Here is a 15,558-nt window from a genome sequence, read left to right as displayed (position 1 = left end):
GCACCAGAGCGCCCACGACCCGACCCCGACCCCGACCCGAAGCCGCCCCTCAGCGGGACAGGGTGTTGGCGCTGGTGCTGCTGCTATTGCCGCGCGCCCCCCCGCTCTGGCCCCTGCCTGTCGCCAGGGTCTCTTGCGCTAGGGTCAGACTCAAAGACGGACCGAGGCGGGTGCCCACGTGGGACGCGTGCGTTTGGTGGCGGAATCCCCGGGGCGGCCGGAGGCTGCGAGCCGGGAGTCGAGAAGCAAGTACGAGAGCGCCAGGACCCCGCCGCCCCGCCCCGCCCCTCGGTCCAGAGCCCCCACCCCCAGCCTGTGAGCCTGCGGCGCTGGTGGAGCCGGGCTCCAGGAAGAGGAGCTCACCCGGTCCCCCCTGATTGGACAGCAGCGAAGTCCCACCGGGCGCCTCTGCGGCTTAAAACCGAAGCGGGGGCGAGTGGGAGGTAGAGCCCGCCCCCTGTGCGTTGCGGCTGGGAGGGAGAGGAGCTGCGAGAGAAGGAAGAGGCGGAGGAGGCAGCGGGCGCCGAGGCTCTGGGACCCGCAGGCCAGCCGGACCGACGCGCAGAGCCGGGAGCCTCATCGCAGCGGCAGCGGCGGGCTCGGGCGGGCCTCGGGGTCTGCTCACCCGCATGAGCATCCGCCCACCCGGCGAGCCCCCGAGCCCAGGGGGCGCGGCCATGGCCGAGCTCAAGTCGCTGTCGGGGGACGCGTACCTGGCACTGAGCCACGGCTACGCGGCGGCGGCTGCGGGTCTCGCCTACGGGGCGGCGCGAGGACCCGAAGCGGCCCGCGGCTACGGCGCTCCGGGCCCGGGCGGCGACCTCCCCGCGGCGCCCGCACCTCGCGCCCCAGCTCAGGCGGCGGAGAGCAGCGGCGAACAGAGCGGTGACGAGGACGACGCCTTCGAGCAGCGGCGGCGGCGGCGCGGGCCAGGGAGCGCGGCGGAAGGGCGGCGGCGGCCGCGAGAGCAGCGGTCCCTGCGGCTCAGCATCAACGCGCGCGAGCGGCGGCGCATGCACGACCTAAACGACGCGCTGGACGGGCTGCGAGCCGTCATCCCCTACGCGCACAGCCCGTCGGTGCGCAAGCTCTCCAAGATCGCCACGCTGCTGCTCGCCAAGAACTATATCCTCATGCAGGCGCAAGCCCTGGACGAGATGCGGCGCCTGGTGGCCTTCCTCAACCAGGGCCAGGGCCTGGCCGCGCCCGTGGCCGCCGCGCCCTTGACGCCCTTCGGCCAGGCCGCCGTGTGCCCCTTCTCGGCAGGCGCCGCGCTGGGGCCCTGCCCTGACAAGTGCGCCGCCTTCTCCGGGACGCCCTCCGCGCTTTGCAAACACTGTCACGAGAAGCCGTGACCGCGCGGGCCCGCGCCCCTCCTGCACGCGTCCTCCGATCGCCCCTGTGACTGTCGCTCTGCCCGGACAGGAAAGGCCTGGAGGGACCCTGCAGACCGGGAGGAGGCGGCCCGACGTCGCTTCCAGTCTGTGCGCGGTGAACAGTTTGGCGCAGCGGGAAGCGCCAAGGCCGTCGGGGCGCGGGATTGAGCTGGAGAGCCGGACGCTGGACTCTGCGCCCGGGAACTCGCTGCACCCACTGGGTATTGTCGGGACCCAGCAAGTCTAGGAGCGGGGGTGGGTAGAGCATCCTTCGGGCACTGCCGCTCGCCCCCAAAAGAAGACCACCGCGGGGTCCCAGGGCCACGGCGAGGACGGGCACTGGTCAGATTCCGGACAGGCGGTCCTAGCCCGAGGCGCACGAAGGGTGGAGACGAAGCAAAGCCGGACTTACTGGCTCCTGATCCTCTCGCAGTGGGCCTCGCGCTCCCGCTCCAGCCGGCCCTTCGTGCTAAACTGCAGGGCAGTGCTCTGTTCCTGGGGACGCGCGTGGCCGGCACCTCCCACCTCGGTGGCTCCGAGACTCCGCAGCCCTGCGGAGAGCCCACGATGGCCGTCTGCAGAGGAGCTGGACCGCGGACGCAGGAAGACCCCGGCGAAGAGCTTTTCACCTTTTCCAAGTAGGAGTTTGTTCTATTTATTTGGGAAGTGGACGTCGTCGCCGGCTGCCTCGAAGTCTGAGGAATTTGTCCCCTAAACGTCCCCTGGCCTCCCCCCCCCCCCGCCGCCATCCCCTGCCCTGGACGTCCGCGGGGTGGAGTTGGATGGAGACCGCTTTGCGGGCCCTCTGCCTCGGGGGGCTGCGTGGAGGAGGGTCCTCACAGCCCGCGCCCTACTTAACCCTGACGGTCAGGGGAGGGCCACGTCTAGCCCTGGTGTCCAGCAAACCCCCTCCCCACCGATCCCCTCGCGCTTTCAAGGGAGGAGGCCGGGCTACGGGTGAGTAAGCTGCTGCTGGCCCCGCGCCCCGCGCCCCGCCGGGTGTGAACGGAGATGCGCTGCGCAGTGACCGTCTTGTGCAGCTCCCAGCTCTGCCACCATCCAGGGTCCAGGGAGCCGGGCAGGGTGCCCCCCGGGGACCCAGCTGTCCGCGCCGGTTTGCGCCCCGCGGCCCCGCCGCAGTATCCGACTTTATTAACCCAATTTCCTCGGCTGTCGGTAATGCCAAGGGGAGAGGGCGGCCGCCCGGCAACGCGCCTGTCTACAGCGTTTAACTTTGATTAATACATTCCAGAGGGCCTTCTGTACTTGCAAAATGAAGTGTATGATTAAGTCTTATTCATAAAGACATATGCCTAATACTGGTTTCTGCTAATTTCCACTTTTATTTCTTCATTGTTTTTTTTTTCCCTAACAGACTAGTTTATCAGTTTTGCACATTCGAAAAGCCGAGTGCCAGACACCGTTTTTCCCTTTAGATAAAGTGGGAAAGCTGGAAACTCAAATGCCCTTCACTTCTAGCGTCATTTCAACGTGATCTTAAATAGCTTACCTGCTTATCAGAATTTGAAACAGGGGTGTTTATTCTGGTTAAAATCGGAGACATTGGTACATTATTTATATTCAGAATAAAGCATTTTATTTCCATTTATTTTATAAAAATAATATGGTTAAATTTTAATATCAAGTGAAATAGTGTTCATTTGTAGCTGAATTCACCATAATTTCAATTTTCAGATAATTGTGTCCACTCGAAACCAGAGTCTGAAGAGCCTCTGAGATGCTAAAACTCATCCAAAAGCAACCACTTATTATAGCAAATGTGTGAAATCATAAGGAAAAGGGCAGAGGAAAAAAAATCTCTTTCTCTCTTTGGGTGGAGAATAAGTTTTTGAAAGAACCACTTCACTAATCAAAAATTCTTCTGATAATTTAAATAAAAATTCAAGTTACATTTAAACTTTTTTGTACATGACAAAGCTGTCTGTCTACTGTTCTACAAAACGTCTGCATGCCTCTCATTTGGCCTGAGCGGAGTGTGGTGTTTCGGAGAATTAGCTCGCCTTGTCTGCAGTGGCTGCTCGTGAAGCCACCTGGGCGATCACAGTGTCATTTGGCCTTTCTCAGATTTGCCCAAGGATCTTCTCATTCCAAGACAGCCCTCCACGGCCTGTGCGCCCACATCTGGCAAACAGCAAAGCAGAACCCACGCGGGTGCCTGTGCAAGCCTGTGGCTCCCGAGAAATGTGGGGGGCTGCTCGTCTTTTCTCTGACGGCTGTGCTCCTGCAGGTGTGTCGAGAATGGCTGGGGATCACCTGGAAGGAACTTCGCCATCACCACCCACCAGGAGCCACCCTTCCCCCAACACTCAGGGAGGAACCAAACACGAAAGAGCTTTGCTTCCAGCTGAGCTTTTCAAGACGCTCACCGTGTTTTTTTGTTTGGTTTTTGTTTTGTTTTGTTTTGTTTTTTTAAGACAGTCTTTCTCCATCACCATCTTGGCACCATCTTGGCTTGGCTCACTGCAGCCTCTGCCTCCCAGATTCAAGCGATTCTTCTGCCTCAGCCTCTCTAGTAGGTGGGACTACAGATGTGCGCCACCATGCCTGGCTAATTTTTGTATTTTTTCGTAGAGATGGGGCTTCATCATTTTGGCCAGGCTGGTCTTGAACTCCTGGCCTCAAGTGATCTGCGTGCCTCAGCCTCCCAAGTGCTGGGATTATAGGCTGAGCCACCACATCTGGCTAAGATGCTCACCTTTAGATTCCTTCCAGGTAGAGATGTGTAGGCTGTGGGAGGTGGGAGGCCGCGTCCCCAGAACCGAGGTGTTCACACCACCCTCTGTGACCAGCGTTGCTGTATGGAGAGAATGTGGTCATGTGTAGAATTTTACATTTTCAAGTGGCCATATTAAAAAAGGAAATAGAAGCAGGTGAAATTATTTTTATTGATAACTTAATACTTATCCCAATACATCCAAAATATCATTTCAGTGTGTCATCAATATTTAAAGTTATTCGATATTTTACTTTTTTGGCACTAAGTCTTCAAGTTCCAGCATGTGTTTTGCACTTAAAGCCCAGCTCACTTCATACCAGCCATGCTTCAATGCGTTTCAGTGCTCAGTGGGCACGCGTGGTTTGGCAGCCTTGGGTTTTGCAGCTCTCAGCCGTGAAAACGCCAAGCATGCAGAGTACTCTTCGCTTCTTTCTCTTTGTTTAATAATAACCAGGAAATGCCCGTGGACTCAGGGAGTCCATTCTAGAGCTAGGCAAATAGGAAATGCCCCATCCTTGTTTCTTTTCCAATCCTTATTCATCGAGCCTTTCTCCAGAGCGCGGACTGGGGCTGGGGCTGGGGCTGGGGCTGTGGCTGGGGCTGGGGCTGGGGCCCGGGCCAGCAGCAGGAAAGGCAGAGGCTGTACCCACTGAGTCACTGGGTCCACATGCCCCTCCAGCCTCACACGCGCCAGCCACACCCAAGCCTAGGAAACAGGAGACAGCAGATTACAAGGCCACAGAGTAAGGGTGTGGGCCCTGCTGGCTGCTGCTTGAGCGACTCACAGATCAAGACCTGTTTTTTTTTTTTTTTTTTTTTTTTTGAGACGGAGTCTCATTCTGTTGCCCAGACTGAAGTGCAGTGATGCGATCTCTGCTCACTGCAGCTTCTGCCTCCTGGGTTCAAGCTGTTCTTCTGCCTCAGCCTCCTGAGTAACTGAGATTATAGACGAGTGCCACCACGCTCAGCTAATTTGTGTGTTTTTAGTAGAGACTGTGTTTTGCCATGTTGCCCAGGCTGGTCTTGAACTCCTGAGTGATCTACTTGCCTCAGCCTCCCAAAGTGCTGGGATTACAGGCGTGAGCCACCACGCCTGGCCAAGACCCATTCTCTTGATGGCTTGGCCTCTCTTTGGAAAGGGGTCCCTTTGTGAAGCCTAGTTTGTGGGAGCTTGGGGCAGACTTCTCCGAGCCCAGTGGCTCTGTAAGAGTCCCTCATGGCATCAGGAGATGCAGGTTGCCTGACCTAGGTCCCACTGTTGTCTTCATGCCTGCTTCCTTGCTCCCCAGGGACTCTCCAGCTTGCTGGGCAAAAATACAGGGCCCAGCAGGTTAGAAAACAAACGTGGGGCTCACAGGGCCTCTCCTTTTTTCATTTCTTTTTTTTTTTTTTTTTTAAGACAGAGTCTTGCTCTGTCACCCAGGCTGGAGTGCAGTGGTGCGATCTCGGCTCACTGCAACCTTCACCTCCCGGGTTGAAGCAATTCTTCTGCCTCAGCCTCCTGAGTAGCTGAGATTACAGGCGCCCGCCACCATGCCCAGCTAATTTTTTTGTATTTTTAGTAGAGATGGGGTTTCACCATGTTGGTCAGGCTGGTCTCGAACCCCTGACCTCGTGATCCACCCGCCTCGGCCTCCCAAAGTGCTGGGATTATAGGCGTGAGCCACCACGCCTGGCCTTTCATTTCTTAAAGAGACAGACGCGTCTCCTGCATTTCCACGCGTTTGGATGCCCTGTGGTCAGCGTACCTCAGACAAGGCAGCCCTTAACACGCAGTTTCCTGCCTGAAACCAAGCTGCCAAGGACTTTCCCACCCCTGGGTGAAGCACTGTGGCCCGAGCACTTTTGGTTCTGCTGGTGCCCAGTATATGTTACAAAGAGCTTTGCTTCCCCCAGTTAAGAAATTCACTCACCTAAAACTGCATCCCCGGTTTTCAGTAACAGGCGATCGGCCTTCTATCTCAGGGCAGAACTGCCCCGGCTCCAGCTCCACCCTAGGGCCTGTCCGGTGCCACTGGGTCCATCCAGCCCACAGAAGTTCATGGACAGACCCTGGTCGACCAGGGACTCTGGCTTCCAACAGCTCCCTTTAGCTAATAATTTCATCCGAACGATGGGATTTTTTTTCGTGTGCGCAGCTGTCACTAGACTCACTGGGAAACTTTGTTTTACCTTATGGTTAAGCCAATGACCAGCCGCTTGCTTTACAGATGCTTACTTTACCAAATGCATGTGTCTATTTCCTTTGCAGGATGGGAACAGGAAAAGAAGAGGCACCTCTTCGTAAAGGACAAACACCGTTCTCCTAAAAGGATAGGTGAAATGCACAAACCATCTCCAACCCGAAAGCCACTCTGGCTTCACCATCGCTCTCCAAAAGACCTCCTGTTGGAACCAGCCACCAGAGGCTCCTAAACCCTGGTTAATCCAGCAGAGAATGATTACAGCAATTTTCTAATGTGAATTTGTTTGTGGTATGTTTTTAGTCTTTAATCGCTTTTGGCATCCCATTTGAAGAGATAGAAATAGAGGGATTTGTGATGTATTAAATTATTTCTCCCACAATTACCTCTTTGAACTCATAACCCTGGATACTGTGTTCCAATACTCCAACCAAAGTCTGTTTCATAAAATTAGAAAGTTGATATGCATTTGCAAATTGAATCCCAAAGGGACAAAACCTGTGCTACCCCGAATGCAGAAAAGGTTCAAACAGTTAGCAAAGTCACCTTTGATTCAACTGTTTTACTTGCTGTAAAAAGTGATTTATGCTGTATTATTTCCAGTGTGATGTGTCTGAGGCATATTTACTCACATAAATGTATAAAAGCTGTTGTGTGGTAGCTGAATGGAAAGACGGTCAGAATTATCCTTGAAGTTAACATATGAGGAAGAGCCCCTCTGAGGGGCATGGAAGGGGGTCTCTGAGCACACTGCACACCGCTGTGGCCTCTCCTGTCTGTCCTTCCCTGATGTGTCTTCGCCCAGGCATCTGTGGGCATCCTCCGAGAGCCACCCTGGCAGGCAAGAGGCCTCTGTGGCTGTGCGTTTCTGGTGGCCATGGTGGGAAACAGCACAGAGTGGCGCACGGGCCTGCCAATGGTCTCTGTTGCCCGAGACACACAGTACCACCATGCATGCCTGCCCCACCTGGGGCCCCTGGGGACAGGACCATGATCTTGGCTAAAGTGCTCCTCAGAGAATGTCTGCACCTCTTCCTAGCCAGCCTCGTTTTGCCTCCAAGCTGGGTTTTGTCAAAAGTAATGAGCCCACAGTCAGTTGCTCTCCCCAGACCCCCTGATTCGCCCTGACGTAAGGCCAATCTCCCCGTGCACGTGGACGGCCCTTGCTGTTCTAATGAGGCCTCCACCAGTCTGGATCTGTGGCCGCAAACCCTGAGACAGAGACAGGACCCACGATGCTCTCTGATGGCCACAAGGCATCTGACAGGACACATTTTTGTCGCCGTCATCCACAGCCTCTGTGTGCTCTCAGCATCTGGAGCTGCTTCTGGCCCCCAGCACTTCCTGCTTTCTGACCACGGATGACACCAAAGTTACCAAAGTTACAGGGTCAAACGGTCTCTGCATTTCATGCACGGAAACAAAACCATCCTCCACAGCTCAGCAGACTCCTGGGGCATTGCGTCCCGGTAGGTCCATGTAATTTAAACTGGCGAGAGACTCGTCGCAAGGGTATTCCGTACATGAACACACCCACAGCTTTAGGGACTGGGATTCAGAAACCCACCGACTATGAGCCAGTGAGTGCCAACAGGCCCAGGCTGCTGGTGGAAGAAACGGAGGGGAAAAGCTTATTCTCTTCCAGACTCCACACAAACCAAGCCCCTGAGCAGAACCATCCCACCTGCTGGAGAGTGTCCCCACCGCCCTGGGCTGAGAAGTCGGTGACACCTGCCGGAGAGTGTCCCCACGGCCCTGAACTGAGAAGTTGGTGAAGCCCTCGCTTTCATTTCAAGCACCATAGACAAACGGGAAGATGCTGATTTCACATTCAGGAATCTGGGTTTCCAAAATAAGCGTCTTCACCTGCTGTCAGGAGGAGAAGAGCACTCCCCTGCTTTTACCCTGGATCTGCCCTCAGGGTGGTGGCATCAGCGGTGTGTCCAGAATGAGCAGATGCATCCAAAGCCGTCAGCTCTCCTGCCTTCTACCTTAGCAGCTTCCAGGGCACTAACAGGAGGAAAAGCATTGGGCTCGCCCTCCCCTCTTCCCTCTCCCCTTCCCCTCCCCTCCTCCCTCAACGCTCTCTGCAGAAGATGGGGTGCTTCTGCAGTGCACCCCCTCTTGTCTGGGTAGCTCTGCTCCCCTAACCATCAACCCATGCTTTTAAAAATATCCCAAATGTGTAGCGGGTCTCAAGCCCCTGGTCACTGCCCCCAGCCCAGGTAGGTGCTGGTTTCATCTGGCTTGGGGAAGGCCTGGAGGGTCTGGAAAGAAAAGACTGGCCCTGGTGGGGCAACTGACTACCTGTCGTCACCCTAGTCTTGAGACAGGCAGACATCAGATGTGGCAAAAATTATCTCTGCCGAAGTGTGTTGCCCAAACTTTGTGTGTCTGTGTGTGTCTGTGTGTGCTATATGTGTGTGTCCATGTGGTGTGCCTGTGTGGATACGTCTGCATATATGTCTGTATGCATGTGTCCATATGTGGTATGTGTGCATGTGTGTGCATATGTGTGGTTTGTGTGTATGCATGTGGGGGTGTGCATGTGTGTGGATATGTGTGGTGTGTGTGCATGCATGTGGGGGGGTGCATATGTGCGGTGTGCATGTGTGGTGTGTGCATATGTGTGCATATGAGGGGGTGTGTACATGCATGTGGGGTGTGTGCATATGTGGGGTGTGTGCATATGTGGGGTGTGTGCATGCATGTGCGGTGTGTGTGCATGTGTGTGGGATGTGCGCACGTGTTTGGCGTGTGTGTGCATACATAGGGGTGTACATTTGTATGCATATGTGTGGTGTGTATGCATGCATGTGGGGTGCATGCATGTGTATGCATATATGAGCATGTTTGTGGTGTAGTGCTGCATACAGCTGTCTTTCTGTGTGGGTTTCCAGCCCCCTCACCTTCGTCCTGTTACAGCCCAACTCTGACCTGCCAGGACAGCCCTGCTGCCCCCACGTCCCCCTGCCCCTGGCCCTGAGAGATCTCTGGGGCCCTCCTTCCCTTTCTGCGGAGTTTGCCTTGTGTGTTTCACCGAGGTGAGATGGGAGCCACCATTCCAATTCCCAGGACACAGCCCTTTTGGTCTTTCTTAAACCCTGGAAAGCCCTAGCAAACACAATGAGTTGGGTGCCCCAGAGGTCAGGCCCTGTAACCCTTTCTGGCAGGAGAAGAGAGAGTCGGAGCGTTGGAGGTTCCTGGACTGTCCCCAACTCTGAGTGCACCCGGCTTCCCTGTGCTGCTCCTGCTCCTGTGTCGGAGGGGTGAGCATAGAGAGGGAGGGGAAGCCGGGGGCAGGCCAGCGCGTCCTCATTGCCCGGCAGGAAGTCTGCGTGGCATCCAGGGCACACCCCACTTGCAGACGTCACAGCCAGAGGCACGTGGAGCCTCCCTGAACCCAGACACACACAGAGGAGGGCAAGGAGAAGGAAGCGCCAGGGAGGAGGATGGCCTGTCCTCAGTGTGAGGGTCCTGCGGCCATGGCTGTCTCCCCTCAGGGAGGGAAACTGGAGTGAGACTGAGTCACAACAGGGCCAGGGCAGGGAGGGGCCAGAGCTAGGGGCTGCGGCTGTTTCCTCCTGAAACCGAGGATTCCCACCGCAGGCACGCGAGGCAAAGACCACACCCGGCCTCAGGTCCCTCCAGGGCAGGCTTTGCTATCAAATGAGGTGTGTTGTTTTTTTTTTTAACATTTCCATTTTCAGAGCCTTTTGAAATGGAAGCTGTGGACTCGAGACAACAGGCCTGTGGGATTCCATTGACCATTGACCATTTTTTCAGAAGGAGAAACCGAGGCTGGAGGAGAAGGTTACTCTTTCCAAAGCACCAAAGCTCAGATTTAAAACTTGACTGTCAGGCTGGGCATGGTGGCTCACACCTGTAATCCCAGCACTTTGGGAGGCCAAGGCAGGCAGATCACCTGAGGTCAGGAATTCGAGACCAGCCTGGCCAACATGGCAAAACCCAGTCTCTACTAAAAATACAAGAAAAAATTAGCCGGGCGTGGTGTGCACCCATATCCCAGCTACTCTGGAGGCTGAGGCAGGAGAGTCGCTTGAACCAGGGAGGCGGTGGTTGCAGCAAGCCGAGATCGTGCCATTGCAGTCCAGCCTGGGTGACAAAGCAAGACTTCACTTCAAAAAAAATTAAAAATAAAGTAAAATAAAATAAAACTTTACTGTCGGCCCCTGAGACCACAGCTGCGCCCACTGTGAGCATCACCCCAAGACACACAGTGTAAAGATGTGGCCCGAGACCAAAGGGCGTCTCGTGGCTGTGGCTCGGAGGAAATGGGTGTCAGCCCAGGAGAAACGGCTGAGCCTCACCCAGGGTGGGGTCAACCCTGCCTCATGGCTGTTCCGGAAGGTGAGCGAGAGCCACTGCGCCCGGCCAACGGTCGGCACCTTTCAGTGAACATGGGTGTAGCAAGTCAGCTCTGATTTTCTGCTTAATGAGGCTTAAAAGGTAACTTTGAGGGGACATGGCTCCTCCAAACCTGCGGGTTATCAGTGAGGGACCCATCTCCAGCACAGGTGGTGGTGATGCTGTGGCTAATTGATATTGTGTGGGATTGCAGCTGTGGGGACAGAGGAGGGGACAGGGGACAGACGGACTCTCCAGGATGCAGTGTCACTAAGCAGCCTCTGTACAGCCTGCAACAGCAAAATGTGTTGTGGAAAGAGGACGCTCCCCACGCCTTGCCCTCATCGTGTAGCTGAACAGGTGTTTCCAAAATAATTACAAATGAACAGACGCGCTCAGAGGCTGGTGTGCTGGGGAGGGAAGGGCATGTCCAGGGCCCTGCTGTGGTCCAGACACACTGCCCCACAGGCTGAGGGTGAGGTCTCTGCCCGGGCTCCGACCTCGGCACTGTGTCCCTGTCCTTGGCAAACTCCATACCAGGTGGCCGGCTGAGGTCTGCACCTGCAGGCTGGGCCCCGGCTCCCCTCGCCCATCCCGCCACCTTCTCTGCTGGGGAGTGACCGTCGTTGAGCCGCGTCCTGAGGATTAAGGAGGGACCTCCCCACTCCAGGCCCGCATGGGCACTGCATCAGGGTCAGCTGCAGTCCCACAGACGCAGCAGCCTCCAGCCGGATCTGAGTCACGCGGCTCCACGCCGCATGGCGGTGACACAGGCACCACAGCCCTTCACTAGAGAGCGGCAGCCGGAAGGGGCAGGTGCGGCCAGTTCTCTGCCTGAAGAGCCTGCAGTGGAGGAAACGTGGGGCAGCTCTTCCAGGCGGCATTGAATTCTCTCACAAGGCGATTGTTTTCTTTCTCTTATTGTGGTGAAATATACGCCACGTGGAGCTCACCGTGGTAACCGTTTTTAAGTGTATAGTTCAGTGACATGAAGGACACGCAGTGTAGTGCAGCCAGCGTCACGCTCCATGTCCAGGACTTTGCTATCATTTGATCGTTTGTCTCGTAAATTGAGGTGTAATATATTTACAGTGACATTCACCCTTCTGAAACACCACGGCCACACGGCCCCCACCACAGTCGAGACAGAGAACACTGCATCAACCCAGAGGTCCTGCTGTGGCCCCGGCCCTGTGCCTTTGTGACCCCTGGCCTGTGTTCTGTCCTGAGTTCTGCCTTTTCCAGAATGTCTCATAAATGGAGTCACCGGACTGGGGCCTTGAAGTCTGTCTTCTTTCCCTCCCTGTGCCCTAGACTGTCAATCAGCACTAACGTGGCTGCACTGGGGGGTTGAGGAGCTGCATGAGGTGTTTCTGTAAACCCTGGAGTGGGCCAGGCCGGGAGTTGCTGTCATTCTTATTCCGCTGCCCCACAGGGGCTCTCACTGAAGCTCTGAAAGTCGTATACTGCCTTGATTTTTGCAGGAGGAGCCCTGCGTGAGCCTCTGTGATGTGAAAGAGACGTTTGGGGAATGAAGTGATCGGCCCGGCCTTAATCTTGCTGGAAAGATCCATGGACCTGTGTCAAAATCCTGCCTGCAGTTCTGGGCCGCTGAGCACGGCACACAGAGAATCCGCAGCGTGATGCGTGCTTGGCAGCCCTTTGGAAGCAGCCCAGCTGTCTCCCACAATTCCAGAAACACTTCTCCAGATTCCAGCCGCAGCACAGCACACCGGGTTGACAGGGTGGATGGAGAAAGGCAAGGGGAGTGAGTTGGCCAGGCACGCACGGGCGAAGGGAAGGCTGTGTGGTGTGGAAAGGCCTGGGGTGGCTGGGAGCTCAGGCCCTTGCAGGACTGATGGATTGAAACAGCAGCAACGGTCTGGAGGGGACGCCAGGGAGGCCCCTGTGAGCTCAGCCCCCAGGGCTGCCGCTAAGTTGCCTGTCACTTGGCATTAACCTGGAGACGTCCCCAGCCCTGACTGCAAACACTGCAGAATATAAACCAGTCACGAAAGGCCCACGCGATCTTGCAACAAACCAGCAAATGAGAAAGGACCAGACTAGCAACTCCTGAGATGGAACGGGCCCAGCCAGAGACACGTTTTACCGTCCTTTGTCTCTAGAAGGTGGAACACCGCGGGTGGGTTTTCCTACTCAGATCTTGTCTCAACTTTTTTCTCTTTCACATCTTGATGGACAGGCCTTTAATAGACAAAGCGGGTTTAGGGTGCTCCCACCAGGGGAAGTCACGATGTCAGGACGTCAGCGCCCCAAACGGAGCCTGGTGCATTGCTCCCAGCTACCTCCCAGGCCGGGCCCAGACAGCGGGGCTGTCTCCACAAGCCCGTGTTCCTAATCCCCCTCTAGGCAGCTCAGTTATCTATCAGGCACTGTGGGATGTTATGGATGAACTATGATTATATATCCCCCGTAACACCCTAAGTCAATCTTCGCAATTTTCATTTTGCGGAGATTTAATGTAGATTGTGCCCTGTTGTTGACTCCCATTTTAATCCAAAATCGCTCATTAAATGGAGACCAGCAGGCGTCGGTGGGCGAGGCCTGTGGGCTGAGCCTTGGCCGAGAGAGACCAGAGCAAGTTCCAGATGGACAGAAGCAGCTGCCCTCGTTACGTGCTGGGCGCTAATCTGAAACGCTGACCCGCTCCTCTGCACATTACAGTTATTAAATGCAACCAAAATTCCAGGGATGACGTGGTCCCTGGATGCCTCTGAACCAGGAGCCTGCCTGGGGCTGCACTCCTGCCTCAGAACCTCAACGGGAGGAGGACAGGCAGCTCCACACAGAAGCGGCGGTCTGGCCCCATGGTCTGCTACAGGCAAAGGCCCCCCACTCGGTGCCCACGGACAAAGCCCACCTGGAAACCCCTGGGATTCCCTGCCCACCTGGCCGAACACCCCCAGCTGGGGTGCCAGATTCAAAAACAGTGACTAGGTCCCAAGTATTGCATGGGGTATATTTACCCTACAAATGTATTTATAGTTATCTGAAACCCAAAGTTAACTGGGGGCATCCTGTGTTCTTACTTGCTACATCTGGCCACCCTCCCTGCCTCCCAGCCTCCCCTGCCCCCAGCCTCCCCTGCCCCCAGCCTCCCCTGCTCCCAGCCTCCCCTGCCCCCAGCCTCCCCTGCCTCCAGCCTCCCCTGCCTCCAGCCTCCCCTACCCCCAGCCTCCCCTGCCTCCCAGCCTCCCCTGCTCCCAGCCTCCCCTGCCCCCAGCCTCCCCTGCCCCCCAGCCTCCCCTGCTCCCAGCCTCCCCTGCCCCCCAGCCTCCCCTGCCTCCCAGCCTCCCCTGCTCCCAGCCTCCCCTGCCCCCAGCCTCCCCTGCCTCCAGCCTCCCCTGCCCCCAGCCTCCCTGCCTCCCAGCCTCCCCGCTCCCAGCCTCCCCTGCTCCCAGCCTCTGCCTGCCTCCCAGCCTCCCCTGCCCCCAGCCTCTGCCTGCCTCCCAGCCTCCCCTGCTCCCAGCCTCCCCTGCCCCCAGCCTTCCCTGCTCCCACCCTCCCTGCCTCCCAGCCTCCCCTGCTCCCAGCCTCCCCTGCTCCCAGCCTCCCCTGCTCCCAGCCTCTGCCTGCCTCCCACCCTCCCTGCTCCCAGCCTCCCCTGCTCCCAGCCTCTGCCTGCCTCCCAGCCTCCCCTGCCCCCAGCCTCCCCTGCCCCCACTCTCCCTGCCTCCCAGCCTCCCCTGCTCCCAGCCTCCCCTGCCCCCAGCCTCCCCTGCTCCCCAGCCTCCCCTGCCCCCAGCCTCCCCTGCCCCCAGCCTCCCCTGCCTCCAGCCTCCCCTGCCCCCAGCCTCCCCTGCCCCCAGCCTCCCCTGCCTCCAGCCTCCCCTGCCTCCCAGCCTCCCCTGCTCCCAGCCTCCCCTGCCCCCAGCCTCCCCTGCCCCCAGCCTCCCTGCATCCCAGCCTCCCCTGCCTCCCAGCCTCCCCTTCCCCCAGCCTCCCCTGCCTCCCAGCCTCCCCTGCTCCCAGCCTCCCCTGCTCCCAGCCTCCCTGCCTCCCAGCCTCCCCTGCCCCCAGCCTCCCTGCCCCCAGCCTCCCCTGCTCCCAGCCTCTGCCTCCCAGCCTCCCCTGCTCCCAGCCTCCCCTGCCCCCAGCCTCCCCTGCTCCCACCCTCCCTGCCTCCCAGCCTCCCCTGCCCCCAGCCTCCCCTGCCTCCAGCCTCCCCTGCTCCCCAGCCTCCCCTGCCCCCAGCCTCCCCTGCCTCCAGCCTCCCCTGCCCCCAGCCTCCCCTGCCCCCAGCCTCTGCCTGCCTCCCACCCTCCCCTGCCCCCAGCCTCCCCTGCTCCCACCCTCCCTGCCTCCCAGCCTCCCCTGCTCCCAGCCTCCCCTGCTCCCAGCCTCTGCCTGCCTCCCACCCTCCCTGCTCCCAGCCTCCCCTGCTCCCAGCCTCTGCCTGCCTCCCAGCCTCCCCTGCCCCCAGCCTCCCCTGCCCCCACCCTCCCTGCCTCCCAGCCTCCCCTGCTCCCAGCCTCCCCTGCTCCCAGCCTCCCCTGCCCCCAGCCTCCCCTGCCTCCCAGCCTCCCCTGCTCCCAGCCTCCCCTGCTCCCAGCCTCTGCCTGCCTCCCAGCCTCTGCCTGCCTCCCAGCCTCCCCTGCCCCCAGCCTCCCCTGCTCCCACCCTCCCTGCCTCCCAGCCTCCCCTGCTCCCAGCCTCCCCTGCCACACTAACCAGGTAAACTCCTGCAGCTGTCAGCACCTTAAATGCTGTTGCAGTTATTAAATGCAACCAAAATTCTGGGGGTGACCCTGCCCTGCTGCCCTTCCTCCAAAGGATGATGTAAACACCTTTCTAATGAGTTTCCCGGGGGCAGGACTGGCTACAGAATTTGCATTCCCAGCACAAAATGAAAATATGGGGCCCTTGTTCCAAA

The 15,558-nt window shown here is 57.8% G+C and overlaps 1 protein-coding gene across 2 annotated transcripts; it reads left to right on the top strand.

The window, feature by feature from the left end:
* The first annotated feature begins 445 nt into the window (after positions 1–445).
* Positions 446–10,439, top strand: BHLHE23 (basic helix-loop-helix family member e23). 2 transcript variants are annotated; one of them, XM_063659599.1, is made up of 2 exons: positions 446–2,014; positions 6,365–10,439. In XM_063659599.1, the coding sequence occupies exon 1, from the start codon at positions 630–632 to the stop codon at positions 1,353–1,355; it is 726 nt and encodes a 241-aa protein (XP_063515669.1). In that variant the 5' UTR covers positions 446–629; the 3' UTR covers positions 1,356–2,014; positions 6,365–10,439. The 2 variants fall into 2 exon arrangements, with proteins under 2 accessions (XP_063515669.1, XP_054323655.1); XM_054467680.2 differs by having other exon boundaries at positions 446–4,109; positions 6,365–6,904.
* The last annotated feature ends 5,119 nt before the right edge of the window (positions 10,440–15,558 follow it).

This window comes from Pongo pygmaeus, chromosome 21 (assembly GCF_028885625.2).
Source record: "Pongo pygmaeus isolate AG05252 chromosome 21, NHGRI_mPonPyg2-v2.0_pri, whole genome shotgun sequence".
Lineage (NCBI taxonomy): Eukaryota > Metazoa > Chordata > Mammalia > Primates > Hominidae > Pongo > Pongo pygmaeus.
The sequence above is the reverse complement of the archived record's forward strand: the minus strand, read 5'-3'. Positions and strand labels throughout refer to the sequence as shown.

What these genes read in the sequence shown, in the direction of transcription:
- BHLHE23 (XM_063659599.1), top strand. Translation starts at nt 630, where the DNA reads ATGAGCATCCGCCCACCCGGCGAGCCCCCGAGCCCAGGGGGCGCGGCC.